General features: G+C 45.1%; 1 protein-coding gene across 3 annotated transcripts; it reads right to left on the bottom strand.

The window, feature by feature from the left end:
• Positions 1–13425: 13425 nt before the first annotated feature.
• Positions 13426–25550, bottom strand: LOC144099295 (uncharacterized). Of its 3 annotated transcripts, XM_077632485.1 has the most exons (4): positions 24560–25389; positions 23428–24252; positions 13582–23259; positions 13426–13468 (listed from the first exon to the last, which is right to left on the bottom strand). In XM_077632485.1, exons 2-3 carry the CDS (start codon positions 24214–24216, stop codon positions 22615–22617), a joined length of 1434 nt encoding a protein of 477 aa, XP_077488611.1. In that variant the 5' UTR covers positions 24217–24252; positions 24560–25389; the 3' UTR covers positions 13426–13468; positions 13582–22614. The 3 variants fall into 3 exon arrangements, with proteins under 3 accessions (XP_077488611.1, XP_077488610.1, XP_077488609.1); XM_077632484.1 differs by lacking the exon at positions 24560–25389 and adding an exon at positions 25413–25550 and having other exon boundaries at positions 13582–24252; XM_077632483.1 differs by having other exon boundaries at positions 13582–24252; positions 24560–25388.
• Between the last annotated feature and the right edge of the window lie 1153 nt (positions 25551–26703).

The following is a 26703-nucleotide window of genomic DNA, read 5'->3' on the forward strand; positions in this document are numbered from 1 at the left end:
CGAGATTGGCCTGTGGCGGCAGTACCTGTATTTTAGTCCTTACTCTTTTTTACCTTACAAGAGCTTTGTTTTCAGAAAGAGTGACGTTTTTGTTTTTAGGAGCTTGTATTCGACCGATACAAGCCAACTTCAAATTCTCCTCAGTGTCCCTTTAATACCAGAAGCGATGACTCCTGATTGTGGCTTCAAAATTAAACATGCAGATAAAACAATCTCTAGATTTTCAGAAAAAAAAACAAACAGATTTTTGCCCAAGTGTAAAGCCCTTCTGCCTGCTATGCTACTCTGCATGAAGGAAGGGGTTCAGGTGAGGGGGAAATGTGACAGAAGAGTACAGACAATATGAAAACGGTTGAAAATATGCAAAAATTAGACTGCTTATACAATTATGTGCAGACATTTTATGCTATTATACTAAACACCTTTAGTTTATCAAATTTATGAAAATGTTTTAGGCACTTTGTGCAAAAATGTATTGTAAGCTGCAGTTACGTACTACGTTGCATTATAATAGTGCACCAATGTTAAAAATTTCAACAAATAATGTTATATCAATCCCAGGTGAAAGCCTGTTAATGGGAATCTGCTGGTTTCTAACAGTTCCACCTGGTCCCAGAAGAAAGCCTGAAAGCCTTCTGGTTTGCTGCTGGTCTAAATGGTCCCAGCAGGACACCAATTGGTTTTATGCTTGGATTTATTAGTCCCACAAGGAAGCCTTCTGGTTTGTTGCTGGTTGAAATGGCCGGGCAACAACTGCAGTGGCTTTGTGTACCAGGTCCATAAAGATGCCTTCTCGTTATCTGTTCGTGCAGTACAGACTGTTGCAAAACTGAAGTGCACTATGCGAAAGCTACTAGTTGTGGAGGGCCGCCAATGCGGTAGACAGTGTGGATTAGTTTAATTCTCATCAAATCAGAACAGTACATCATCCGAACTTTGTATTTATTAAAAAACAAGCTGTATGCCATCTTTGCGTCAAATTGCAGTGCGAATAAGTGAGCGGTTTAACCGAGAAAATTAAGCATTTTATGGCACGCGTTTAGCTGTTCAGCAATAGGATATCAGCTGGTATTGTGTTCGAATCTTCTGGTTCTGAAATGAGATCTGCTGGTTCCATCCGATTTTTTTGGGGGTCTTCAACTAACAAATTTTTTTCAGCTAAATCTTTTACCCTCAAATATTGCATAACTAGTGCCAAAATTTAATGAGAAAACTTGTGCATATTGCAGTGTTTGTTTTTGCTCTAGTTCATACCTGCTGGAATTAAAAGCTGCATGTACATACTAGGATGACATATTTTAGAGTAGGTTTCATCTTTTACTTTTAACACTTCTCTGTAACTTTCAGAAAGATTAGAATACAAAAGGCAATACACAAATGGTTTATCCAAGAAATGTTTCGATGCTACCAGTGCAGATACTGGTTCCAGTAGATACAAGAAATTGGCCACTAAACCATTTGAACTGGAACCTTTATAAGAAACCCACTGGAACATTTCTACCCAGGAAAAACATTAGTTTAACATTTGAAGTAACCATTATTCTACTGCTGGCTTTTAAACATTATTACAATGTTAAAAAATTACCACATAATGTTTTATGTTGTTTATGGGGGTTTAACTCCCAAAGTGACTCAGGCTATAAGGAATGCCATAGTGAAGGGCTCCGGTGTTCTTTACCATCTGGTGTTCTTTAACATGCACTGACATCACACAGTACACGGGCCTGTAGAATTTCTCCTCCATTGAAATTCGACTGCCGCGGCTGGGATCAAACCCGTGTCTTTCGGGTCAGCAGCCGAGCACCATAACCACTAAGCCACTGCGCCGGCCTGTTATATGTTGTGTAACAAACACTACCTTATGGTTGTTTATATCTTAACTATAAAACAACATTACATATGTATTTCAAGCATCGGCCCCAGAATTTTTCCTAATGTTCTTACAGTAAAGATGATTTTCAACTAGCAGACTTTGCAACAAAATCTCTTGGATTGTGCTTGCCATAGGCTGCATTCACAGCTCCGTTGTTTTGTTAGAAAACTTTGCTTATTACCCATTTGACACTATGACTCACGGGACACCTTTCAGTAATAGCTACATAAGCTTGACTCTACAGTATCCATTTGGAGGCAAGTGCATGGAGTTGCATCTTGTGCTGTGTTATAGATCGAGTGTCACCCTCTTTGTTGGTTCTTGCAAAATAATGTGCACCTTCACAACTGGCAGGCCTGCATGCTCATGCAGAGTTGCTTTACCATTTTCAAGAATGTTGCAATTATGTTATTAGGCCATGTATAATGCAATTATGTTATTAGGCCATGTATAATTTGAACACCTGGTGGAGAGCTGTTGGCATCAACACAAGCAATCGACACATCAACGCCGAAATTAAAGTGATTTAAACGATTTTCATGCAAGCAGCTTTTCATTTTTGTCAAAACGACTCTTTCGAACATTGTGTGCAACGACCAAAGGGCCCTCAGCATGGTGTAGTGTGCACGCATTAAGTTCTTGAGCACAGGAAACGCGCTCTGCAGCTGGAGTGTTATGTAAATTATGTAACCTTGGTGCTCGCGCATAGGTGTGCAGCGCAGAGTTGTCATCACAGCAATGACAGTACCACCAACTAGAGCTCACCACAATGCACTTGACACACACCGACAATGCCACGCTGACGCTCATCAATTCCCTGCGATCTCTCCCTCCACTCCCCCTCTCTCATTGATGCACCTTTGTGCGCATTTATTACTTTCAGTAGCGTCATCACAGTCACGACTAGTGTTCCTAGCATAGAAGCACCAGTAACAATTAAGTCCACGCACCATCTGTCGACATATCTGGGAAACAAAACATCAGTGCAAGTAACAGGTGGAATCATGACTTTTGCACTGCATTCCCCATGAAGGAAGCCCCGATACAACAGTGTCCCAATCTTTTCATCCCACGCTGAGGGAAATTAGTGACAACAATATTTCTCACTCCACAACACCACTCCCCCTCCCATGGTAGAGCCCAGTCCCCAGCTCACTCTAAATCCCGTCTGGGTCACATTATCATAGGTGGCACATTCCCGCTGGACGCCAAAAGCAAGACAACAGTGCCATCGTCATTATACCCAGTGGCAGTACTTCTTTAACTGTGCAGCACAATAAATGTGATGCACTGAGCACGGCACATGCTGGAGTAATACATGTTGCAAAAGCACTAAAAAGAAGCGCTCAAAGAAAACAACGTAACTGGAATAGCCTTCACTACAAGAGACCACTTGAGGATGATGCCCAAAGCAAACTCAAGCTTCATGTCTAGACACTGCACGTGATGGCGAGTGCATCCCAAATGCCCCTTCATGAAACAAGCAGATTTTATGATGAGCAAGCGCAGGTAATTATTTCACCAACAATTTCACCATCTGCGCAGGCAAAAGAGTACAGTCATGGACAAATGTTTACGGGAAAGTTCACAGAAAAAAATTAATTATTGTGCTGGATCTCTAGCCAGTCAGTTGGTATTTTGTTCCAATGAAGGCAGCATGCACCTTCCCTGATGCTTCTGTGCTTTTCACTGACCTCATTTGCCTGCTTGCACTGAACTAAATTCCTTTCCGTACACCCATATCCCGCAAGCTATTGTCCACGACTGTACATATGGCACGTACCACTAATGTATGCAAGATATGACGAACGAAAGCGCACAAGTAGTAGAACTGCAGTGAACCCATGTTTGTGTTTGGCTATTCACAACTCAACATTTATTAACTGAGAGCCCTCTGTAGGCTGTAACTACTCATAGATGTAGGTGTACACATCATGGCAAAAATGTTCTGGCGCCTGAAACAAAGAAATGCAAGGAAGTTTAAATACCTTTCAAGAACGCCATTTAAGCAAACAGAAAAGCCTCTCTTCACTGTTTTAGTTCTGTACAGGGTTCTCAGTTTTCCTTCCTGGTTTTGCTGTTCACTTACCAGCTTCCTTACGAGCCAGTAATTAATGAATTGCTTGCTTTTCAATTTATGAAGATAGGGGAAACATTTTCATTCAGGAAACAGCATAATCTTCAATGATATGGCCAGGGTTGTCACATATTTGTGCAAAGTCCTGGCTAGAATGCGTTAAAAAGCGTCAGGATAAGGTAAACTAATTTTCAGAGCATGGTGGATAATACTGCAAAGCTTGGCTCAGCAAAGAGGCAAAGAACACACATCTGAACACTAATGATGTTGATAAAAGACCAGGCTTATGTTCTGAAAAAGTTAACACAACACAAGAATTAATGACCAAGAGAGCGGCAGGGGGACAGGGTCCTCCACAAAATGGGGCCAAGAGCCTGACTACCCGCAAATGGTTTCAGGTAATGTGTAGCAAGATCTGCTCTCTTACAGTGTGGGGTGCAGTGGTGCAATACACATCAATCGAATGCAGAGGTGTAGTTAAATTGAGATAGTATGAGTTACTGGAGCTGCTGGATGGGTACCAGTGAACCAGTACAACGTAAGGAACGTGGCCATGCCTTTTACACTGCTGAGTGCTCTTATGTTGAGGAACCACGTACTGGCAGCTGCTGCCTCGGAAGAGGAATAGCAGATTGTTGGTGACAGGCAGCGTCTGCCTGGCACGAGAGCTGGAAGCAGTTTCTGTGTCAATTTTTAAGCCCATAGAGACAGACTTTCCACAGGGGTGTTGGCCCCTTGAAATGAGGGAAAGATGCGGGGCAAGGGTAAAGGTACTTTTGCAAATGCGAATTTTACAATTCACAGGACCGGGGTAACCAATGATTTTGGAAATGAAGCTGAAGCACTGAAGGAATACAAAAGTGATGATTAAACATTCAACAGGCCTAAAAGTCTAAAACACTGCATTCCCTGGATATTCTGCAACAAGCTGCAAGCTTCACATTCATAAGCACTTGTTTGTACGCATTCTAAAAGTCTGCTTGGCAGCTTTGGCACGTAAACACGGTGGACTTCCTTACATGAAAATGGCCAACAGAAATAGACATGAATTCATGCTCCTTCCCACAGAATTAGTGTTTCTCTTTGTTTTAGATGATAATCTAAAAAATACAAGTTTCTTTCACAGTTGTGGGTAACTGGTATCAATCGACATTTTACTGCAGCAATATACATATAAGGTTCGACAATAATGTTCTTGAAAATGCTCAGTTCTCTAGACAGCTTCCACAGGTAACACTAAAAATATACACTACACTTACACCTGTTACAGCATCAAAATGCATTACCTTTTCATTAGTCAGAAGGAAGCAGGCCTTGAGTTCAGAAAATCTAGAAGCATACCATGCCTTGTCATAAGTACATTGAAGGTGTCTCCCCCATAATATTGGCGGTTTGGTTTGGTTTATGGGGGTTTAATGTCCCAAAGCGACACAGGCCATGAGGGATGCCTTAGTGAAGGGCTCCGGAAATATCGACCATCTGGGGTTTTTTAACGTGCACCGACATCGCACAGTACACGGGCCTCTAGAATTTCGCCTCCATCAAAACTCTACCACCGCGGCCAGGATCGAACCCGCGTCTTTCGGGTCAGCAGCCGAGCGCCATAACCACTGAGTCACCACGGCAGCGCCCATATTATTGAAACCATGCGAATAATGGGCTTGGCTGTTATGACAACCATGTCTCTGCTGCCAGAAAAAAAAGCAACCTAGAGTAGCTTTTTCCTTAAATGCAGCAAATCTCATCCAAATCAGTAGCAATTGCTCAACAAGGACACTCCCAGCCATGAGGGATGTAAAGCATTCCAATATTTAAATGAAAGTTTGTCTTCTTTCCTACACGCACATCAATTTTTGATTTAGCAGCCTGCACCAGTGGCAGTGCACTTTGGCTGTCAGTAATTTAGACTCTGCATGCCGTCAAAAAAGATTGAGAGTGGCTACTCGCAACGCCAACAGCCCACTGCGGAGTTGAACTGTTTGCCGGACATCATGTGTACACTTTTCAGTTGTTTCTCCATTATGAAGAACAAAAGTCGAATAGCATGGTATCCAAGCACTAAGCTGGGTGAGGCAGTATAGCAGCCCTCACATTTATTTGACAGCATTTTGCACTAGTAGCGGAATTGCATTGCCACCGGTAGGAACTGTATTAAAAAGCAATGTCGAACAAGAACTTACCAAAGTTTCATTTGCACGTAGCATTTTATGGGTCCGTCACTTAGTGAAGCCTTGACAATGCAGGAGGCAAACTTATTGAACACCCCTCACATTTGGATTAGAACTGAAGAGCTGGGCCCGAACTAAAGCTCTTTGAAATAGCACCCAATTCTGACCTGCACTACATGGCAGAAAAGAAGCAGCAGGCCGTGCCCACATTCTGCAGCCTGTCTAAGCTACATGTGTCGAGTTACCCACCCAAACTTGCCCACTCCTGCCACTGAGGCCAGCTTATCAAAATGTGAAGCAATCAAGGCTCTGTACACGCACACAACATCAGAAAGGCTGTTGCTGCTTAGCAGTTCAGCTTGACCATTTGGATGGGCTCACATCAAAAGCAACTTGACAAGAAGACAGCCTGCCCTCATCACAGCACTCAAGGGACCAGCAAATCATTAACGGGATCCTGAAATGATTTTGATGGTCATATTTTAATGCAACAAATCTGTAGAGGCAGTTTTTGAAAGTATTTGAGTCAAATCTAAAAGCTCTGCGTGGGCTCTATATTTTTAAAAACTGCTGCTCGCAGCCGATTAGGGTGACACATCGTGCGTTCTTAGTGGCCCCTCCCCTCCTTTGATGCAGAACGGGGAATCTAGGTGAGCATTCTCACTGGACTTGTCCTTGTGTGAGCGGGACTAGGCAGAGTGGAGTGCAGTCCCAACCTTTTTTTGTGTGTTTTTTTACAGCGCGTGGGCGTATATGAGTTGAGGGAGAGAAGCATCATTTTTAATTTCCGAAATCTTCAGTGTTAAACTACCTTAAAAAATTTTGCGGTATGGTGACGAGTGATGTAATACTGATCGCTTGTGCGTTTTTCCTAACCTCAGCAAATATCACTTCATGGTCCCTATAACTTGCACACAGACTACACGGCCACATAGCAATGACTTGTTCTCAAGAAAATGCCACAAAATTTAGGTGCTCCACCGGAACAGGTACCAGCAAGCTTTCGTGTTGTTCAGCAAAACCAATTTTGAAGAATAAGCAGAGATAGAAAAACATAAATACATGGGTAAAGTACTCATGCTTTTGAAACGTGTGTAAATTAGGCAACAAGTTATGCACATCAATGCACAGGCATCGCTGTAGCACTGGCTACAGACAATGCTAAACATTAAAATTAATTTTAATGCTAGTTCTAACGAATAACTGCTAATCAGCATAAAAGCAGGACAGAACCATTCAACTGATTTCAGTGCTTCTAATACCCTGTCACACAAGCAATCTCAATGCACATGCAGTAAATAGCCACTGAAATTTTCGAGGCCCATCCAGGCCTGCCGATGCCATATGGCCAATTTCAACGACCACCGAGCCATCAGCACGTGACCCGACAGATGGTGCTAAGTGCACGAACGCTTTGTAGAAGCCTGAAGAGAACAGTAATAAAATGAAAGTTGCCTATCGAGGTGAGTGTATCTTCACTTAAAGTTGGCTTGAAAAAAACTACCCAAATACTTCAATAATAGGACCAATCAAGAAAGCAATGGCAGGCAACGATGGGAACAATACACAGTTCCTTCCAGAAACGTTAATTTTTTGTCAGTGAAGCTAACAAAGATCAGTGACTGTCGTGTTCATATCTACTATAGTTGTAGCACCTGTGGGGCACCTCTTGGTCTCAGCTGTCGTAAGGCATGCTAAGAAACGAAGACTAGTGAAACGCAGAGGTACGATGCACAACAAACATGGTGTCATTAGAGTTGATTTGTTTACATCCAAGTATGAGGAGCTGTCATTCTAACTACTACATATTGGTTTATGAACTTTTTTTAACATAGCCTAAAATGCTGCACTCAAATCAAAAACATTTTCTGCTTGTTTTGAACCTTCACATATAGATTTTTTTCAGCATCTACTGGGTGCGAGGCTACCTTCCAAGGCTCTAAAGATTGCAATGCCAATAGGTGGATCCCCGAGTCGAGCCCCATCGAGCTTGATGGTTGGTTGGTTTATGAGGTTTAACGCCCCAAGGCGACTGAGGCTTTGAGGGACGCCGCAGTGAAGGGCTCCGGAAATTTCGACCACCTGGGGTTCTTTAACGTGCACTGACATCGCACAGCACACGGGCCTCTAGAATTTCGCCTCCATCGAAATTTGACCGCCACGGCTGTCGAGCTCAATGGCAACTGAAAACCATGTAATTGAAAACTACTGTGTGCCACCAGCTGAATGTATCAGCACCTGGGTACACAATCACCACAAAGGTGGCTGTTGTGCTGCAGCACTTTCCAAATCCAGTGGCATGAAGAGGAGGACTATGGTACACTGAAAGTTTTGAATTACTCTACAGCTTCACCTCTACCTCTCTCCCTCTATACACCTACAAGACAGAGATGTGCTTTTTTTTTTAACTAGCTAGCAAGCCTACCATGAACACACTACACAAGGCATAGAAAGCTGTACCCCTAAAGCAAGTCACATTTCATCAAGCTTGCATTAAAAACGTATTTGCAACCCTAATTGCTACTGCTGATGTTTCCCTTGCTACTGCAAAAGAAACAAGAAGAAGTCAGGCTGTGCTCAGTCGGTTTTTTGACATTTCACTTTCTCTTTTTATTATTCTTCTTTTTCATTGAAATCTAATGCAAACTTACAAGACATCTGCGTAGCTCACCCGGAAAGCCCCCTATTTATACTCGACCATTCCTGACATTCAGAGTCCTTCTCTATCGATTGGTGGATTGGGATTTTCATACTTCTTCTTGTTGCTGAAAGCAGAAAAAATTTACACAAATGAATAACAATGTCAGCTACCTCTATTAGGACGACAAAAACTGCCTCAGAAAAATGTGCACAAATGCTCAGGAACCATTCACTCATCTACCTTAAAAAAAGGGGGGGGGGGGGGGGGGGCACAGACCCCAGAGACCAGCAGACTCTATAGCCAAGGGTGCCCATTTTATAGCAGAATCCCGATGATGCGATCACGGCTAATATTAACTTCAGCATGATAAGAATTAGTAAAATTCCCAGGCCGCAGTGCACTGCATGCAATGGGCAGAATGTAAGATGTTTCAAACGCCCTCCCGCACCACTATTGATTATATGAACAAGGGAACCACAAACGCGCACTCGTGAGCGCTGAGCAGTGAAGTGCAACCCGCAATCGGCGACATCGCAATCGCCAGTCGCACGCACGCACTGCGAACTGTGAGCGGTGGCACACCTGGCTGTGCATAAATACTGTCAGCCGTGAACAAATCTGTATACATGTATTTCCCGTGCTTCTGCATATGGATTGTTTTGTTTTTGGATGATACAAATTTAGGAAGATAAGAATATTTTTCGCGACCTCATGAGAATCAAATTATCGAGCTTCTACTCTACTGCGGCTGTCAGTAGAGTTAGCATTCATATTTTTTGCTGCACCCAAGGATTTGTGATCTAACAGCAAGTTTAAGACTGAGGCTTGGGGTTTGTGGGTACAGGGAACACCAGTATAAAAGGGATTACTCATCCTGAAAGTTGGAGCACACTCATCAATTCTCTATGTCTTGTTCTGCGGCTGTCTCCTTGAACAACGAAAACTAACTTTCTGATCTAAAATTGCAGGATCAGGTGCGACTAAGAGTTTTGAACACAAATTGAAGCTCACTATAATACTGGACTGTAGAGTAAATAAACCATCACCAACTCAAAATCAGCCGTAGCATGCCAATGTAAATTGAAACATTCCATTACTTTTGCACATGAGAGGTGTGGGTATTCGTGTCGAAAAATGCTTGGATTTCTTTGCTGTTGCTTGATTAAAGCAGCGTGAAACAAAAATGCTGCAACTTTTTTTTGTGCTCCATGGTAACGACTCATACATCTGTTCCAGTTCAGGCATTATGACATGGCTATCTTGTCCATATGATCAACATCTTTTTTTCAGTAACGCAACAGCTATAACCACGAGTATCTGACCATAAACTGTTGTCGCTCATCTACTACTGCCACATTTGCATGAAGCTCTCACTGAATAAAATAACCAAACAGCTGCTGTCAGTTGTCCCTTGGGGCTATTAATAAATAAGCAGCAGCTGGCGGTCATCTCACAAGCATGAAACTCAACAAGTAGCCACCTTTCCTGCTCTGAAAAAATCCAACAGAAGAAAGCAATTAATGTTAAAAAAAAGATCAGAAATGAGCTTTCCGAGCAATCCGTTTTTCCAATTTCTTTTTTTTCTAACAATTAGAATAAAAATGCAGTGCTTTACTTCATGCAATGAAACAATGATGATGATGATGGTTAGATTTTTTTAATGTAACAACGGCAGCTTAGACAAAGACTGCAATGGCCAACATTTGTGGCTTGCTCAAGGTGGGGTCAAAGATTCATCTTTTCCAAGCACTTCTCCCCAGACAAGCCAAGCGCCAGGGTCACCAGAACTAATCTTGTACCCACTGGGAAACCGGCGGTTACCCACAACACTGGGGACTGAACCCCGCACCTCCCACATGTGAGGCAGATGCTCAAATGGCTACCTGTCGCTGCAGCCATTTCATGCGACAGCACATGCAAGCTGTCCGTGAACATTTTACCCATTACTAATTCTTACACCACACAACCAACAAGTCAATTTTGCAGTAATGAATGCCGTGCACTGCACAGCACTATTCCCAGAGAAAAGAAAAAGACCTCAGCCTAGCACATTACAATCAGCATTGACACTTGCCTGTGCAATTAAAGTGACTTACACCTTGAAACAACAGGAAGTGCTGGAAGTTAAATGTCAAGCACTACTTTTCCAATTAGTCTTAAAAAGCAGCCTTAATTCCAGGTCACTTGTCACCAGTGCCACTCTTACACAAAAGTGGCATTCTTCAGTTTAATTTTCCAATTACATTCTGGCGAAACTACATTTATTGCAGCATACACACACGTGAAACACAGTTGCTCTTTGTGGATATTTTTCTTCCAAGTTATTGGCACTAAAGTTAGAAGAAGCAGCCCATACACGAACGCAGCCCTTAGTCAAGTAGATAAGGTAAAACCAATACCTCTGCCATTGTAACTTCGCATTAGCCTTTCTCTTTTCCAAAGAATCCATGTTTTTTCAATCGCTACTGAACCTTACTTTCTGCCAGCTGCCCCCCTTAGACCGTGAGCTATATTTCAAACCCAGGGTATATGCACATCATGTTTATAAATGTCTGATCAAGAAAATGCACAAAGCTACAAGCAAGGGAAGCTCCTGTAGTTTAAACTGTAAACACTAGCATCAGGTACCTGCCTAAAGCAGTTAGGTTGGAAAAACAACTAATGTACCTAAAAAGAAACTTGGCTGCTTTTGTCTTATACAAGCATTTCTGTTCTTGCTACTAAAGTACCACCAAAACACACAAAAAAACTTGGTAGCAAAATACAACACTACGCACTGTTGTATGCAAGTGTTTTATTATATCGCAACCTTCAGTATCACATTCTACAGTACTGTTGCAAACTACAGAACACTGTAAATGCAAACCTTGTTTTGACATCAATATTATGAGAAAAAAATTGTCCTAAATCTAGGCGTCCTTCAATTCTGAGTCTTTTTAGCTGATTTGATGGCCAATCATACAAAAGAAATAAACAAAAGGTTCTGAAATCTCATTTACAATGCCGCCTCTAAGCACGTAACCTCCTCAATTTAGCACCTCTATGTGCAATTTAATTTTGCATCTTACATCATCCTACTTCAACCATGAATGATGCTAACTCAGATACAACCCACAATGGCTGCCTGACAGCAACTGCACAAGACCCACGTCAGTTACGAACATCCTAACATCAGCAATAACAAAGGCCCACTCAAAAGAAATGTGCTGAAAGTCAGCCTACATGGGCCTGAAACTTACTTTGGATACCATCTGTGCTTGGTAGTATATGTCATTTTCATCAGAGCTTCGATTTCCAGCCGCTCATTTCTGTAATGTGGTTCAATTTGCTCCAGGCGATGCTGCAGCTTTAGTGCAGAGTTTGCCTAAAGAAAAAAAAAGAAACAAAAACGAGGTGAACCATCTGCATTATGCACAGTAATGAGAAGATCAAGGCACAATCAATGCATTTTCTTTTTTTATGACCTAGGACGCTTTTTGGTGTTCACAAATTTTCGCTTCCATTTATATTTTTCCTGCCATTTTCTTTGTGCGTACGCACATGCTGCAACTGATATTAATGTTGCATGCGAAAGTTTTTAGTAATTTAATGCATACCGTGTAACATTTTTGCATCATTTTTGGACGTACTAGTAATATGAATCTGTCTTCCTAAAAATGGTTTCAGGGCGACAGGGTGGCCATTACTGATGTGGGAAGCTGCAATGCACTGAAACTTGCACACATCCACTAACATGCTGCAAAGAACAATGCCAAAGGACAAACATGTAGACAGATGGCAGAGGCACTACACCAAACTTCACATCCCAGCTCTGTCCAGACTACAGTGAGAGCAAGAAATTTTAGTTGCTCCATGTACAAATGAAACATGAGACTCCTAAAAGTAAGCCAAGCATGTGGCTACATACCTCGTCCAGCTTAGGTCTGATATCGGGGAGGGGCTGAAATGCACAAATCAAGAGTACACATAAGTACAGCCCAATGAATGCGCTGAACACACAGCTAAGGTCAGTAACAAAGACAACACTCCATACCAGTGTGTGCTCATAGGGAAATTCTTCCTCTGGATGCCACATGACTATCGTGGATCCATCATCTGTGAGCACGATCCTCTGTTTTCTGCAAACAAATAACCACCAAAGCAGGTGCAGGGTCACCGTGTGCGCCAGAAGTTGCAATTTTTCCTATATCAGTACTTTGCTTCTACGCTGGCAGTACCGTCTATAACGGACTACAACAGTAACTAAGCCAAACCAGGAAGGAAATCTAGAAATACAAAAGTCATATGAGGGCCAAATCTCGCTCCATGGCTTGCCTGCCGCTTCTGAATTATCCGAGGTGGGGCAAAAGGCTCCTTCAAACAGAACGTTCGTTCAGGAATGCGATGAGCCGTAACTGCTACACAGTAAAAACAGCAAAAAAAGCGATAACAATTTGTACACCATTTGTACTAGTCAATAACGAAAGCTTCTTATACCCTGCATGCGTCTACCTAGCAAGCGAGACGCAAAAACCTGCTTTTTCGCAGTTCGGCGTGACCGCGCTAGTCACAGAGTAGTAGTAGTAGCGTCTTTCGTTGATTTCCCGGTGCTAAACATGCCCAACTTCCCTCGTCACATCATTCAAGCACGTCTTAAATTCCCTTCTCCGTCACATTCCCTACTTACGACTGCGACTTCAGTAGTGCCTTGGTCGTAGCGTAATTCCGACCTGCGAAGAAAACCAGTCATACGAAGTTGCCAATGCGCTCTTACCGCCGAGATGCGCGAATACTTGTTAACTGCGATGAGCATGCGTGTAGTACAATCAACAATGCTCCTCACCATGTAGCAGTGGTAATTGAGAACGAAGACCAAGTAGTCTCCGACAGAACATTTTACCGACAGGAGATGCAAGCTTCAAACCAAACGCGAGCGCTATTTACACGAGTGCGCCGCGTAACAAGAGTGTAACCTAACCTGCGAGCCAATGATTTCGAATTGCTATCGTTCTAAATGCATCTCGCCCTCCACTGCTCGCGTCTGTACACAGGTCCGTTCGACCACATGGATCACTTGAGGAGCGCAGGCCGCCATAGCTACGGTCATATCCGTAGCCGAGTCACTTCGACGCCAGTTTCGGTTTCTGCGCTAGACTCGCACTGAGAACTTGCACGTATTCTCAGCACAATGCTTGTTTCAACGGCGACAAGAAGGAAGGGAAATGAATACGGAAATAAGGAAGAGCTTACATTACCGTTCCGATCTTCGTGGCTCCGGCACTTACCACTGTGACAACGGGTACGGAAGGATTTAGACCACACAGACACTTTCACTCTCATGTTTACTTTGATGCTTTATTTTCGAGGTGACACTATGTTACACTGAGCATATTCTAACTCGGTACATTTAGCTGCATTCCTTCCCTCTACAACGACCTTCCTTCACAATGACAATCCATAGAGCACTATGAATGACCCTAGGACTTGAAAGGAAGCATGAACGTTGCACAGAAAAACTAGTTGAACGTCATGCCAAATGTGTTTTAAAGTGCTCAAAAAAGGTATCACGAAGTAACTCTTGTACCACGCTCATTTCGTACGGGTTCGCAGAGGAAATAATAAAACAAAACACTCGTGCTCTATGATATGTCACACCTCACAGACCTGCTACAAGCGCAAAAACAATGCAAAGTAGTCACAAGCAAAAAATAACACCGTTCTTGCATACTTTTCTAAAAGTACAAACGCGCAAGCGAGATCACACGAGAATAGAGGATACGCTGTCACTGCAATCAACAGGCTTAATCAAAAGCTGCGACAGGACTTGAAAAACATTCTTAACGACCTTGACCAAAGAGAAGTTCCTGATGCACAAAAAACAAACACTTTCATGGCAAACAAATGCTTCATTAAATATCACCGTCACTTTTTGCCGCTCCAAGTTTAAAGTGAGTTTAAGCTAGCAGCACCAAAAACCTCAGGTTTGCCAATGTTTGCATAATATTCACATTAATAAACTTCCAGCTTGCACGTTCTGCACATAACATGGGGAAAAAGTACCCCAAAGGAAGAACAATTATGCATAATAATCAAGCATACACAAGATGTGGACACTAGATATCAAAGTGCTAAACACCAAAACATGTGCAGCAAGCAGCGGTTTGACTCGAAATGTCGGCGAGCGCACATACTAGCCTGACACGCTGGACGTCTTCAGTGGTGGCTGGTCAGTGACCTGAGGTAGCTAGATATTTCCAACTTTAAAGAACATGAAATATTTACACATACCCAGCAAAGACCGTGAGGTCATTGAAACCAACAACCATGGACAAGCATTGCACCGGCATAGCCGCACGCCCAAGGGGCAAAGAAATTCTACGTTTTTCTTCCCATATAACCTAAGCAAATGAATGCATGAGAGACAAGTACGGAGATCAACAGCAAACCAAAATCTTGAAAGTCAAATTGCTGCAAAATGTTTACTATCCACAAAAATTGCATAACAAGCAAAAATGCCTGCACAAGCATTTGAAGGCTATAAAGCGTGCATGGCCACAGCAGAAAATGTCCCCCAATGGGATGATGACTAACGACAAAGGACAAGATGAGAACACATTCCTTCATTTGTTTTTCAGTTTGCAAATTTTAGCTAGAATGGACTGACTAAGCCAATCACAGTACATTATAACTCCTCAAATGCACCCTGGGAACAAATGTGCAATTGGGGACAACAGTCTCCAGTACGTGCGAAAAGCAACCTAGATACATAGCTGCCATATTTTTCAGTGGCCACCTAATTTGACTACCACGTGTTAGAGGAGCTGAGTTCAAATTTAACTGACACAAGTTTGGTCTCGAGCCACCATCTAATAATAGATACCAGCTTAGATTGCTGCTCATGCAGCTGGGTACTTTTGGCCAAAATGTGCCTTGGGCATGGCTAAAACAAGCCCATTCAATCTTCTGTGCATGCTCTTTTCACACAATTTGAGACATGCGTGAATTTAAGCAACCATTCTCCTAGCAAATACTGAAAGCCAAAGCTAGCCTCCTAGCAATGTCAAAGTGTAGTGACACACTGCGGTGCTAAAACACACACCACAATGCTTTCAACGAGCACAACTAATACCACGCAGTGCAAGGTGTGCCTCTGGGTGTCTATGAGCTGAAGTCTGTATGCAGGCAACAAAAATGTGGACATGTAAAAAGCACTCGTCACAATATAATACCCAACTGTAGCAATGCCCTTCGTCACTAGCTCAATACAATGCCTCGTAAAGCATCACCCACCATTCAGGTGGCTGGAGTACCAACAGTTCAACACACACAACACTTACACAAAAGAAAAACGGTTCACTGAAATTAACCGGACAACCCTTGTTAAGAGAAACTTGCCGCTACTACCGCGAACTGAGCTGCTCACTATGAAAAGACGACAATGATCAGCTATGAGGTAGCAGAAGACTTTGGCGCCGTTGTGGGGCGCACGCGACACTCTTAAATGCGGCTCATCACCGAGCTCAGAGTATATTTACATTGTGTACATTTACCAGACATCTGAAACAAGTGAGTTATTTTTACACACCATACCCAGCAAGGGGACAGGTGGCTGGATACATGAAGATTTCTCTTGCCTTTACGGCTGCATAGTCTTTTTTTTTTTTCAAAAGAAACAACAGTCTTATGTCTCAAGGGTGCAGCGTCTGTCTGCTTGACATCAAAGTGTAGCCTCTCAGCCATGAGTATCACTCAGTTTTGAAGAGCGGTCGTGAGTGAGCAAGACGACAAAACGCCGGGGCACGAAAAGGTAAACGACAAAAGACAAAACAAAGCAACACCTCTGTCGAAGCCCCCGCTTAAACGAAAACAAGTATGCAGTGAACAAGGCGCGAAATTAAATAAGCTTAGTCTACTGCAACACAGCCAACTTCCGGAACCACTTTTGTTTCAGAGTGCATACAGAAGGAAGTGCCACACAATGCATCGCTTGATTGTGAGCATTTCGTGCGTACTGCAGACATAAAATTAGTTGTAACAAAGCACAAAGCATTGTGACCACATGAAATTGCACTTTTTGCAGTACAATAAGCTCTGCAATATGAATAAAGCAAGCAGCGTAAGGTGAGACCCTGCTTCCATGCATGGAGCCTTGCGTGTTCTACCTTCGCTTAATGAATATCGTATGAATGTTCAACGCATGTAAAAATTTTCTTTGCACAGCACAACACCAGTTTTCACCCTGTTTTTATGCATGGAGCCCTGCGTGTTCTACCTTTGCTGAACAAATATCCTACGAATGTTCAACGCATGTAATAATTTTCTTTGCACAGCACAACACCAGTTTTCCACTTGTGTGCATTATTTTATATTTAAGAACAAAATAACAAACAGCAAACAGCCAAGGTTAAAGAACCATAAACCAAGTAGGAACTCCCTCTAAGAAGGCTAAGCAAAAGCCAGCACCTTACAGAGGCCGTCCACATCACCGGCATACATGAGATAACATGATTAGTGTGTTCAACTCACCGATGTGTGTTAAAATATCCTCAGGTATCAAAGAAATACTGCAAGCACAGCAGTTACAAAAATCACTAACAAACTGACCTCAGCGGCTTGCTGATGACCATCATCATAAAACACATGTAGTAAGCTTTTCCCCATCAACATTAAATTGCTGAATCATCAATTTAAAGTCAAGCTTATGTTTCAAAACGTAGCAATAAATGAAGTTAAATCAAACACAGTGAACAATCGTGACCCCAATGAAAGCATTCAAAACTATCCCAAAGTATTCTGCCCGGCTTACAGTAAGACAGCGTTAGTGAAGTCTGTCCAGCAAGCTGAGACTGCAACATAAAACAGAATTCATTTAATGCTGATACTCTTGCACATTAATGTGTTCAAGATTGCGTCTGTGTGTTAGCATGCAATGGTCATGCGCAATTCAACGGAACACTCATGCATTTCCAGCGCCATAGTATAAAATGAGGCCCTTGTATTGTCAAGTGATTATTCCAAAATCACAAGATCCAAGGACAAATCGGAGAAAGCAAATGCAAAGCAATGACGTATTACAATTACAGATGTAACAACGTTTCAAAAGATCAAATCGTTTGAGCAAAATGTAAACATAAATGATGAGACCAAACGGTGACAAGAAGTGAAGCTGAGTCTCCAACATCTAAGAAAGATGTTGCAACAAACACTGTCATTATAGTCAGTGACAAGTCAAGAACAAAGCTGGAAATACACCTCAATGGGTAAGTGCATCGACTTGAGAACCAACGAGTGACCAGGTGCAAATACTTTTGCTTTCATTCTTTACCAATGAGACTGGCACAAGTAAACATGTCATCTGGTGCGTCCAACGTTGATACAAGCAATGGCATATTTTGATATATCTCATGCGAAAAGCATAAAAGCTGGCAATAAAAGCTGAAGTTTGTAAAGCCACATAACCAAATGCAAACTTTGCACAAGACACTGGCATGACTGTCTATACGCCCCTGATAATTACATAAGAGCTCTATTGCTCGGCATGCTTTTAATATTATAACTAGTCAGCTTAAAAGCAGTCACTGAATACCTTAGGCTGCCAATTATGTTACTATTTAGCTGCAAAACAGGCACCCCTGATTTATTCATGCCCCGCATCGCAAATCCCATGAGAGCGTGGGAACATTAAAAAAACTCCGATGGTTGTTAAAAGGAAGCGATGATGTGAACACAAAAGTGAGGAAACTATAGCTTTGTTCGATTCAGCCACGGTTCTCTGCACCACCGGCACCAGTTCACGGTGCGCTGCACCAAAGCCCTCGATTCACAGTGCCCCCTGCACCACTGTCCGCAATTGATTTGGGTGCAGCCATGGTGTCGCTGTGGTGTTGGCGGCTTTAGCAGACGACGTTTGCAGCCGACGATCGCAATGCTCGTCAATATCGATGGACAACTTACGGAAGTTTTCCCCATCGCCGACGGATGCGACGTCATTTTCTATCTACTCAACCCGAGGTACTGTTCTGAGTTTTAGCTGCGAAGCGTTGTGACAGGCCGCCCATGTGCATGCGCGAGTTATACGATTTTTTTTTTCAGCCGGGGCAACAAATGTTTTGCCCACACGATAACATCTCCACTGATGTCGAATAGGAAGTCCAGTACTCTTTTCAGGCACAGCGAAACCGACGACTCGGACACATCGAACATGTCGGTGATCCCATACATGCCGTTTTGCGTGCCCAGGTAGCTCAGGGCAATGAGGCACAACTTCTCGGCGGGAATTTGTGGCTGCCCTCCTCGAGGCGTCGGAAAATGCACAGATGCCTTGAAGCGCGCTGAAAATTCCTCAGTCTCTCGCGACAACCTGAATAGTCTCACGAATCCAAAGCTGAAACACCTAGCTACAACGCTCTCGTAGTAATTGGAAATTCGGTTGCGGTCTGTCCGAACCAACTGCATTGCTGCGAAGGAGAGCACTGCATCGGCTTCCTCATCCCGACTGTCGGAGGACTCCAGAAACCATAAAAATGACTTCGGCGATGTTGTCGTCCATGGTCTCATGAGGCACGAAAACAGACACACCGCGAGAACTGACAGCACAACGGACAAGGCCACGAGCTGCGGCGAGCAGACGACAAGGCCTGTGTGCGCCCCCGATTGAAATTGCCGCACCAGTGAGGTGTGGCGCGGCTGACGCACTGCACCTGCACCACAGAACTGGAACTGCAACGCGCGGCACCTGGCTGGCACCAGCGGCACTTTTTCAGAATTGGTGGTGGGAACCAGTTCTGAATCGAACGAAGCTTATGACTCAGTCAGTGCACTGACAATGTTGTGTTAATGGACACATACAGAAAGACACAGCTTCCTTCTAGATTTAAAGGTTAAGCATCAGTGTCAACTCAGCTGCATACTTTCACGACATCCGTGTACTCTGTGCTATCATGATCAAAAGTGTACGGGATGAAAGTGTGTGAAAAAAATTAATCTCAGTGCAGTCACACAATCCATTCACCTGAAATGTGTCACAGCTAAAGGGACGCGCATACTCTATCCACTGGTAACATCATCACATGTCTGGGTAGCAAGGCACAGCCCGAGCACTCGTCAACCAGGCAGAGAGCGACCTGCCTTCGTCTCGCAGTGCCAGGGATCTTCTTCTCAATTACAAAGTCCTCACCCTGTTTTACAGAAATTCCTGCCTAGTGTACCCTCTGCCGCATAAATCTCTTCTCAAAAGCAGCCACGTTTTGTGGCGCAGACTTCGAACAGCCATAGTCATGACCCCTTTCCTTCTCTCTATTATAACCCACGGTGAAACCTCACCTCAAAACCACTTATGTCCTAGCACCGGAGCTGACATTAGTCACATCTTTCTGAACTGCCTGAACAAACCCAAGCCACTGTGGCAAGGTTTGGTTTATGGTTCATGGGGCTTAATGTCTCAAAGCAACTCAGGCTATGAGGGACGCCGTAGTGAAGGGCTCCGGAAATTTAGACCAGCTGGGGTTCTTTAACATGCAATGACATCGCACAGTACACGGGCCTCTAGAATTTGACCTCCATCGAAATTTGACTGCCGCGGCCAGGATTGCCAGAACATCAGGAGCAACTGGAGGCTGCTCTGCGCAGCTCGCAGCCGGAGATACAATTCTGGACAGTGGGCTGGGCCTGAGGTGTCGCGGAAGCATGAAAGTGCCGGGCCATCTAGAGTGGCCCGAGGGCCCATCCATCGTTGTCCTGTTTCCTCTTTCCCCGTTCCCGTCTCTCTTGATTCTTTCATGAACCAATAAAGTTGTTTACCTACTTTCCTACAATAAACGTTCTTCTGAGAACACGCATCCCGTAGACTTTTGATCGTGATAGTGAATTTCTTTTTCTTTCTTCTTTCCTTTGTTGTCCAAGCATGGGTTGCAAAGCACGTGCATGGCCAGCCTGCAACTGTTTTCCTTTGTTTTCGACTGATGAGAACATGTTTACACTTCTATTAAAATGCAGAGGTTGAGTGCGTTATAAATTATCACATCAGCAAAAGGCGTATTTTGAAAAGAAACAACCGCTTTTAGGCAACTATCTGCTTGAGTAAACAGAAATTCAGTAAGCCTTGCTCATAGAGGGAGAACCTCCTGAATTCTTGACATGTCAATGACTAAAGACATAAAACCCTCGCATGAGCTGCCTAAGCCCCTGGGCTGGCAGGACTACAGTCAAAGTATAAAAAAAATTCAAATTTGAAATCCAAAGTCACCAAAATATGCAAAGAAGAGAAAATAAAAACCGCTACATACAAACTTAGAAAAAATGAAACTAACAAGTGACAGTACAGCCGTGCATGTCTTGCATCCTTTTTCAGGTACAAGGAAAACGAATATTGAGGCTATACTCAGCTTCGACAATATTTGCCATGTGCACACGTGACCCCCACCATATGCGAGCGAGGACAGGAGCACAGGGGGAACATTGTGGCCTTCTCCACTAGCCTTGCCTTGAAGGCCAACACGCCCATGGAAGCCCAGCACATCTCGCTGCAAGCACTCCCACCACTACACAGCACAGCTCACGAGCACTGCAAGTTGTGCACCGCATCCCGGTGTTAAAGCACATTACTAAACCACCATTCACAGCAATGCTTTTCATGTCCACGTGACACAGCATGTGGTGTGTTTCTGCAGCAAAGGGCTCTGTCACCATTGACGATACTGATAACAATAATAGGTTACAACGAAAGAAAATGTGCACTAATTGTCTACCACAGGATAGACACCTGAGCTACACCGTGATCCAAAGATATGAAGGAGGTGGATTGAAAGGAGGGAGTGAGAAAGAGATGCTGCAGTGGTGGCTCCAGATTGATTTCGACCATATCGGGCGCTTTACCACGCACTGACATCACACAGCGCATGGGCATCTTATGCAATTAGCCTCTATCAAACTGCAGACATTGTGGCTCAGACTTGGGCCCATGATCTCACGATCAGCAGCCAAATGCCACCATCACTTAGCTGCTGTGGCAAGTGTCACTGGCACCCTATTTATGCTGACGCGTTCTCTTACATGTTCGATTGATTACCTGATGCATTTAACTGAATATGCAAAGTTTTAATGTCAGTCTCAAGACTGGAGTTGAAATGCTCCTTTAGACATTTTAACATTCTCCAAACGAAGCAAGAGCAATGGTCCAATCAGAGAGTTTGCAGCGTATTACACTGACCCTGAAGCACACTACTGATGTGAATTTTTGTATATGAGGCTTCCTCTTTCTTGTCAGCCGTTCAGGCAACATGCTAGAGGGTACCAACCTGACTGCAGCCTGCAAACCTTTACACATCTGGCAAGTGGAGGTAACTTTTTGCGGATTTTTCAGGATTTCAGAGTTCAATAGTTCAAGCATTCCTAACCAAATTATAAACTTTAACAGAAAAGCTACTGAGAAGAGATATTCCTTATTTACTTAATGGCAGGACGGTAAAAAGATGCCACAGAATTTCCATTTAACATGCTCCCAAAATGTGCTACATGAGAGTGCAATGAAAACTGGCCAATAGAAATTGCAGGCAAAAATCACAATACTGCTAAACTCATTATATGAGTCAAGACTACCACAAACTTAAGCACAGCGGTGAGGTAGTGATGTCTAACCGCATCATGGCCCTTGCAGAAACAGCGTACACATGCAGTGTGAGTAGAGAATTAAGCCTGCTGAAACCACAAAACCTGGTATGTGGTGCACCATCAAGGAGAGCTCGGGAGCTGCTCTGAGTGAAGGCACTTACAGCAAGACACCCTGGACAGCGCAGCGTGGTCGTGCCGAACTCGAGCACAGGTGTGCAGTGCCCAGTGGGACACAGAGTGACCTTACTTAGCCCACAACTGGCCCAGTCTACAGCATGTGGTTTCGCATGTGGCAGTTGAGGGCGTTCTTGAGAGAGAACCGCATGCCACACACCTGGCAGCGGTGGGGCTTCTCGCCTGTGTGCGTGCGCATGTGGCAGTTCTTGTTGGACAGGTCCGAGAAGCGCTTTAGGCACACCTCGCACTGGTACGGCTTCTCACCCGTATGGATGCGCACGTGACGCCGCAGCGTGGACGAGCAGGAGAAATCCTTCTTGCAGTACTCGCAGCAGTGCAGCCGGGCCCGGCCATGCGACTTCTTGTGGCTGCGCAGCTCCGTCACCGAGGGCAGCACCTTCTGGCAGATGTTGCACTGGTGGATGCGTGGACTGGCATGGATCACCAGGTGACGCCGCAGCTTGTACGGCTGCGAGAAGCCCTTCTGGCAGATGGGGCATCGGTGAGCGGACGGCTGCGCGTTGCCAGACGACTCGGGAGACTCGGCGGCCTCTGGTTCCAGTGGTGCCCCCGCCACGTCTGGAGCATGGAGAGCCGCCATGGTCTGGAAGGCAGCCTGGAACGCCGGTGGAACCACGGGAGCATCCAGGCGCTTGGCTGGCTCTGGGTCTGGTGGTCTCGAGGAGGTGGACTCTTGCCGGCGGTGGACTAGCAGGTGGGCACGCAGGTAGCGGGCCTGCAAGAAGGTTTTGTGGCAGATGTCACACTGGTGCGGCTTTTCTTCGAGGTGCTGCAGCCGGTGCAGCTTGAGTGAGCCTTTGCGCGTGAAGCCCTTGCCGCAGACGTCGCAGTTGTGAAGTCTGCGACCAGTGTGGATGTACATGTGGGCCGTGAGGTGGCTCACCTTGGTGAACTGCCAGCCACACACCCGGCAGACGTACAGGCCAGATTCTGTCAGCAGGTCCTCGTCGTTGGCGTGACCGTTCGGTGAGGCACGCAACACCGGGGACAGCAGGCTTGCACCATTCTGGTAAGGCAGTGGCGCATTAAGGTGAGGATACATGTAGAACTTGAAGTAGCTGTCCAAAAGCGATGGGCAACCTGGAGTGAGGAGGTTGCCGAACAGTGGTGGCTGTAGTGGGGGCTGCCTGTGGTGCTCCACTGCCCCGTCCTGACGACTCAGCCTACTCAAGCCATTGCCGGCTTTCATCTCCAAAGTACATTCCAGAGGTTCCCTGCCTGGCTCAGCAGGTCCTCTCATCTTGAGATCAAGGGGCATGTCATTTTCATCCTGATACCGAGACACCCGCCTGCTGGAAGTCTTCCGGAAGAACATGTGGAAAAGGTGCTTGCCTTCTTTGTGAGTCTTGGAGTGGTGCTTGAGGGCCTGTTTCCAAACGAAGCCCTCCCCACAGAATGAGCACCGGTGGATGCTCTTGAGCATGTGGTACACCTGGTGCCTCAGGTACTCGGAGAAGTGGTCAAGTGCCATGGTGCACCGGCTGCACTGGTATGGCGGCTCCTTGCGGTGGGCGGCCATGTGCTCGAGCAGAGTCTCGGGCAGGGCGTAGCGGCGGCCGCAGTGCTCGCAGCAGTACGGCTTGACACCGGTGTGGATGAGCAAGTGTCGGTAGAGGATGCCCCGCGACCGCGTCTCGTACGGGCACAAGGGGCAAACATATTGCAGCGTCATCCTGGCTGCCTCGCGCGCAGCCTCCTGGCTTCGTTTCTGCGCCCAGGAGACAGAAAAACGGGAAATGACTCAGAATAGTTGCAAGCAAATAAACTAGGCAGCCATCGACATCTGCCACATTACTTTGAACAGGCGGACGGAGTGAATTCGGTGACCCAAATTTAAAACGTTCACCGGCGGGTCCGCTTTGAAAAGTCCAACCAAACCACTAGAATAGTTTTCGCACAAATACTTCGTAAAAGAGGAAGCCAGCCGATATCAGGCCCTGCCCAAGCCCACATCGTGCTCACAAAGGCGGGCACATCGCTTAAAACGCACCTCCGATACCTACCAAAACACTTACCGGACCGAAACTGGACGGCAACTCAACCACAGCTCGACGGAAGCGGTTTCGCGGCGTCAAAGATCATACAGCAACACACTTTGCCTTCCCTTTTCACGCGTCAACTACTGATTTACCAGATAATGCGTACAATTACAGCCCTAAGAAACGCATTCGCCGTCAATACACCCAAAAGACATCCCGAAGTCAGACCAATCAACACCGCGCAAAGCTAAAGCGAACGCTCCATCCTTTCACGCCATCGACAGGCACGGTCCACCGCGGGCGCAAAATGGACATTCGCACCTGCGCCACCGTTCAGCATGACTGCTTTTCGAGGCACATTTCACATGCCGAGCACAATCGAGCACTTCTCGCGAAACTAAACCATGTGCCGCGCCCACCGCGACTCCTAGCGCATATTAATAATCACGCGGACGCGCGGCTTTAAACGTCGATATTAATTTAGCTCGCTAATGACTGACCACACGCACTGACCACGACGACCCATCCCGTGGCATCGCACACGACGACCACAAGCCTGAAGCAAGCGGCCGCAAGCGCCCGCCTCCAGCGCGCATTCAAAAATGATGCGCCGCATCCATGTTTTCATAGCGATATACGACCGCATGCGATCCAGAAACACAAATTTCGCCGAGAACAAAGAGGGTATTTTTTTAGCCTGAGGTTTTTTTTTTACGCCTACAGCCGTGCCTACGACTCGACGGTCGGGCACGGCGAGCGCCTCTGACCACGAACGTCACACACAAGCCATGCCAGCCAAGCAAACAACGAGCGCATGCCGAGCATCTGTTTCAAGCTCTCTAATATCAATACAACGAAATGCGAATCTCATCTACTTATGTACACTTACGAGTCAAAAATATATTGCTTGCAGCGATGACGATTGGACTGGTGGCATCCTAAAGACGAAACACTGCGGCGTATCACTGAGTTTGTTCGCGCCCAAATTTCTGCAGTTGGATAAATTATAACTTTTTGCGACGTTAGCTGCACCTTCAGTCATCAACGTCATGATATCAATATGTTTAGCGACGGCGACAAATGCATTCTTTTACTTGCGAAACTACGGCTGTTCATTGCAACGTAGTAATCGATTTTCTGCATGGATTATCTGGTTTTTTGGGCCCCTGTTACTGTGCCTGTTCCCGTGTCTCCCTGCCGCTTGCATTTGCCGTAGTGCCTTGCGATGAATGCGATTGGTTCAGCATGAGGTGCCCGAATTTGTCTGCTACCCGCTCAATTCAAGCGGCTCAACTAAAGTGCATTTCAATTCCACTTCAGCTTCGCTGTGGTCACGGTAGAAAATGCTGCAGAACCGAAACGGCGCGCTGGCTGGTGCTGGCTCTGCGGCAAAGGTTATTATTAATATTATTGTGCTATTACTACCCTCGACTGGCGTCATAGTTGAGAATATGTCGCGAGAAAATGTTCAGTAGCCAGCGGCTGTGCCGACTCTTTGTGAGCTATGTAGTTAAGTACACAGAGAAGAGTGCTAACTTCAGTTGAGGTGCCAGTGGTATATCAAGAGGCCCACAGGTGACGCGACAGTCTGTATCTTCTAAGGATTGGTCCATTTGTTGTTTCTTGAAATTTTGCTAGAGTGGAATTTTTGCTGGGCGTCATCACGCCAGCTCAAGAGGTAGCCCCGACTGGAGGCCACCCTGGACTCGCCCCAGCCCCAACTAATCCCTTCCCTTTTGTGGCAGTAAAGTTGTAACCACCACCACCTCGTTATTTTTACACATTTAATTCGAACTTGCGGTTTATTCGTAGTGGCGCTTTGGTCGCGTCAACACTGAAGTGTAGTAAAAAGGCTCCCCTTAATTCAAGCAAACTTTTGGCGCACTCTTGGAGTTTGAATTCTCTAGGTATTTAAATAATAGAGCTTTAGCTCCGTCGTGCGGTAAACACGGTAACTACGACCGTGCGGTAAATGGTGGCTTAAACTGGCAAGCGCGGCTACTGTTGCAACGGCAATGTGTTGTCGCATTGGCCGTACGGCTGTGCTTAGACTCTCTAATAAGGAGCGCTCCGCGCCAGTAAAAGCTTGACGCCAGTTATGTTGGTAGCTTCAATATTAGCAGCATATTAGAGCCCACTGCAGGAGTCATTTCACACTTAACTCCAAAGTAGGGAGGAGG

The sequence above is a fragment of the Amblyomma americanum genome, chromosome 7 (genome assembly GCF_052857255.1).
Source record: "Amblyomma americanum isolate KBUSLIRL-KWMA chromosome 7, ASM5285725v1, whole genome shotgun sequence".
Classification (NCBI taxonomy): Eukaryota; Metazoa; Arthropoda; class Arachnida; order Ixodida; family Ixodidae; genus Amblyomma; species Amblyomma americanum.

Bases quoted from the DNA above. Each gene is read 5' to 3' on its own strand.
- LOC144099295 (XM_077632484.1), bottom strand. From the start codon at position 24,216: ATGACGCTGCAATATGTTTGCCCCTTGTGCCCGTACGAGACGCGGTCG.